Source organism: Acartia tonsa, chromosome 6 (assembly GCF_053477335.1).
Source record: "Acartia tonsa isolate MP-2025a chromosome 6, ASM5347733v1, whole genome shotgun sequence".
NCBI lineage: Eukaryota > Metazoa > Arthropoda > Copepoda > Calanoida > Acartiidae > Acartia > Acartia tonsa.
This window is the reverse complement of record NC_137265.1, coordinates 49,752,374-49,754,290: the sequence shown is the minus strand read 5'-3', so window position 1 is coordinate 49,754,290 and position 1,917 is coordinate 49,752,374. Positions and strand designations below refer to the sequence as shown.

The 1,917-nt window shown below is 41.7% G+C and overlaps 1 protein-coding gene across 1 annotated transcript; it reads left to right on the top strand.

The window, feature by feature from the left end:
- The first annotated feature begins 263 nt into the window (after positions 1 to 263).
- LOC145323143 (uncharacterized) lies at positions 264 to 1,587 on the top strand. Its single transcript, XM_080165534.1, has 2 exons — positions 264 to 986; positions 1,351 to 1,587. Exons 1-2 carry the CDS (start codon positions 264 to 266, stop codon positions 1,561 to 1,563), a joined length of 936 nt encoding a protein of 311 aa, XP_080021660.1. The 3' UTR covers positions 1,564 to 1,587.
- Positions 1,588 to 1,917: the final 330 nt, after the last annotated feature.

Below are 1,917 nucleotides of genomic sequence, written 5' to 3'. Positions count from 1 at the left end.
TAAAACAAAGTTTTAATGTTTGGATAGCTTAACGATAGCTATTTTTAAGCGTTGAATCATGTAAGATTAATTACATATTCTTTAACTTAAAGAATTTTACTTTTAGATGATAAATCAAAGTTTTAATGGTTAGGAAGCTCAACCATAGTTGCTTAAAATACAAAAAGAAATATTCGTGTGTACAGTCTTTTTCATAAGATTAACGTTACTATATTGCCTTTCAGAATCACTAGTCCTCTATTTTAAATTTACATCCGCTCATAATGTATATTCCTGACAGCCTCGACGCGCATCAGAATATTAAGGAAAGATTCGAGGAATCGATGAGAGCGGCTGCGGCCACTCTTGCCAATTCCTCGCTTCTCGAAACCTCCTTAGACGACTCGAGTTCAGTGTACAGCGACGCGTCTGGGATGCCAAGCCTTGCTGACGTCGATGACTATGGGAGTACAAGTACTTTTGATACTGTAGAGTCCGAAAGGGATCAAGGGGAGATGTTTGGCAACGAGCATCTCTCACTGATGCTTAGTAGAACAATACAAATCATCTGGTCTCTCCTCAATTCGGTGATGCAGAACTCCTGCGGTGACATTGGTGACGATGTTGCCGGAGGTGATTCTGGGTCTGCCGAGTTGAGGAGAGACCAGAAGACGAGTCTGGACGCACTCAACATGGATGGCTTAATTAACATGTTGTTGGGTTTAGGCTTGTTTTCATGTGCTCTCATAGTGGTCTTCTTCGGTGCTGTAGGGCTTGAGACTCTAACACGTTTAGACAACACCTCAGACAGGTCGCTGGCTCGCTGGATAAGAGATGTATGTACGCGCCTCCGTAATATAGGCGTCAGGACCATTGAGCTTCTTCACTGCGGTAACAGGACCAACAGGACTAGATCTGGAGTTACGTCGCCAACTGTGGAGCCGTCGGATACAGGCATGTATGAAGCCGCGTCCTCTGTGATGGATGATATTCTGTCAGATACACAGGTGAGATTTCTTCTGTTGTATATTTCTTTTCTGTTTTGTATATATATTTTTTTTCTAGCCACCCGTTTTGTCTAATAAAGCATCATGATGTTGCAGGGTTGTTCTGTCCTATTCTCACTTCCTCAACGTTGACTTTCGGCTCTTCCATATATATCGCTCACCGTTTGTCGTCGTTTTATGTCACCAGAGAAATCCGCTTGATTACCGCAAATAAATTGAGATACCAGTTAACATTTACTAAAATCTTAATTAGCAACCTAATATTATTTCCCTCTGGGAAGGTTGAGAGTTTGCTCGTGCCGCACGTTTCTCATTGGGATTTTAAGTGTTAGATCAAGACTTTAATGTTTCCTTTTTGTTTTAGGCTCCCTCTGCTAGTCCATCGACTCCAGCCGAAGTGAGATCCAGAGTTGGGCTGTTTGCTGTACACCGCCTGTCTGCCACTGAGGATCGAGTTACTGGAAGTAATGTGCCTGCGGGATTGGACACCCCGTCGGGAAGTCCTGGCTTCCGTCCGTTGATCTTTGATCAAACAGAGCGTCTACATGTAAGTATCCATGCTTTAGTTTTCTATTAATTTTCAGAAAGAGGCTGTACATTTGTACACGTATCTAGAGGTATTTGCAACTAAAGTACTTGTATTGGTAGAATATTAATCTTAAAATGTATGGTTGCATAAGCATTTTTGAACCGATCTAAGATTTTAATTCTATTATAAAGTGGGTTGAATCGCTACCTAATCATATAGCTTTACAGGATTTTAGGCATTCTCATTTCCTGATTTTCCTAGATTCTTTGTTGGTGTTGCGATTAAACTAATAAAATCTATTATATTTTAGGCGACCAACTCAATCCCCCTGACGCAGTTCTACACCACTATGGGGAGGTGTAATCGGGTCAGTTCTGAGAGGACAGCTGAGGGATCCAGCGA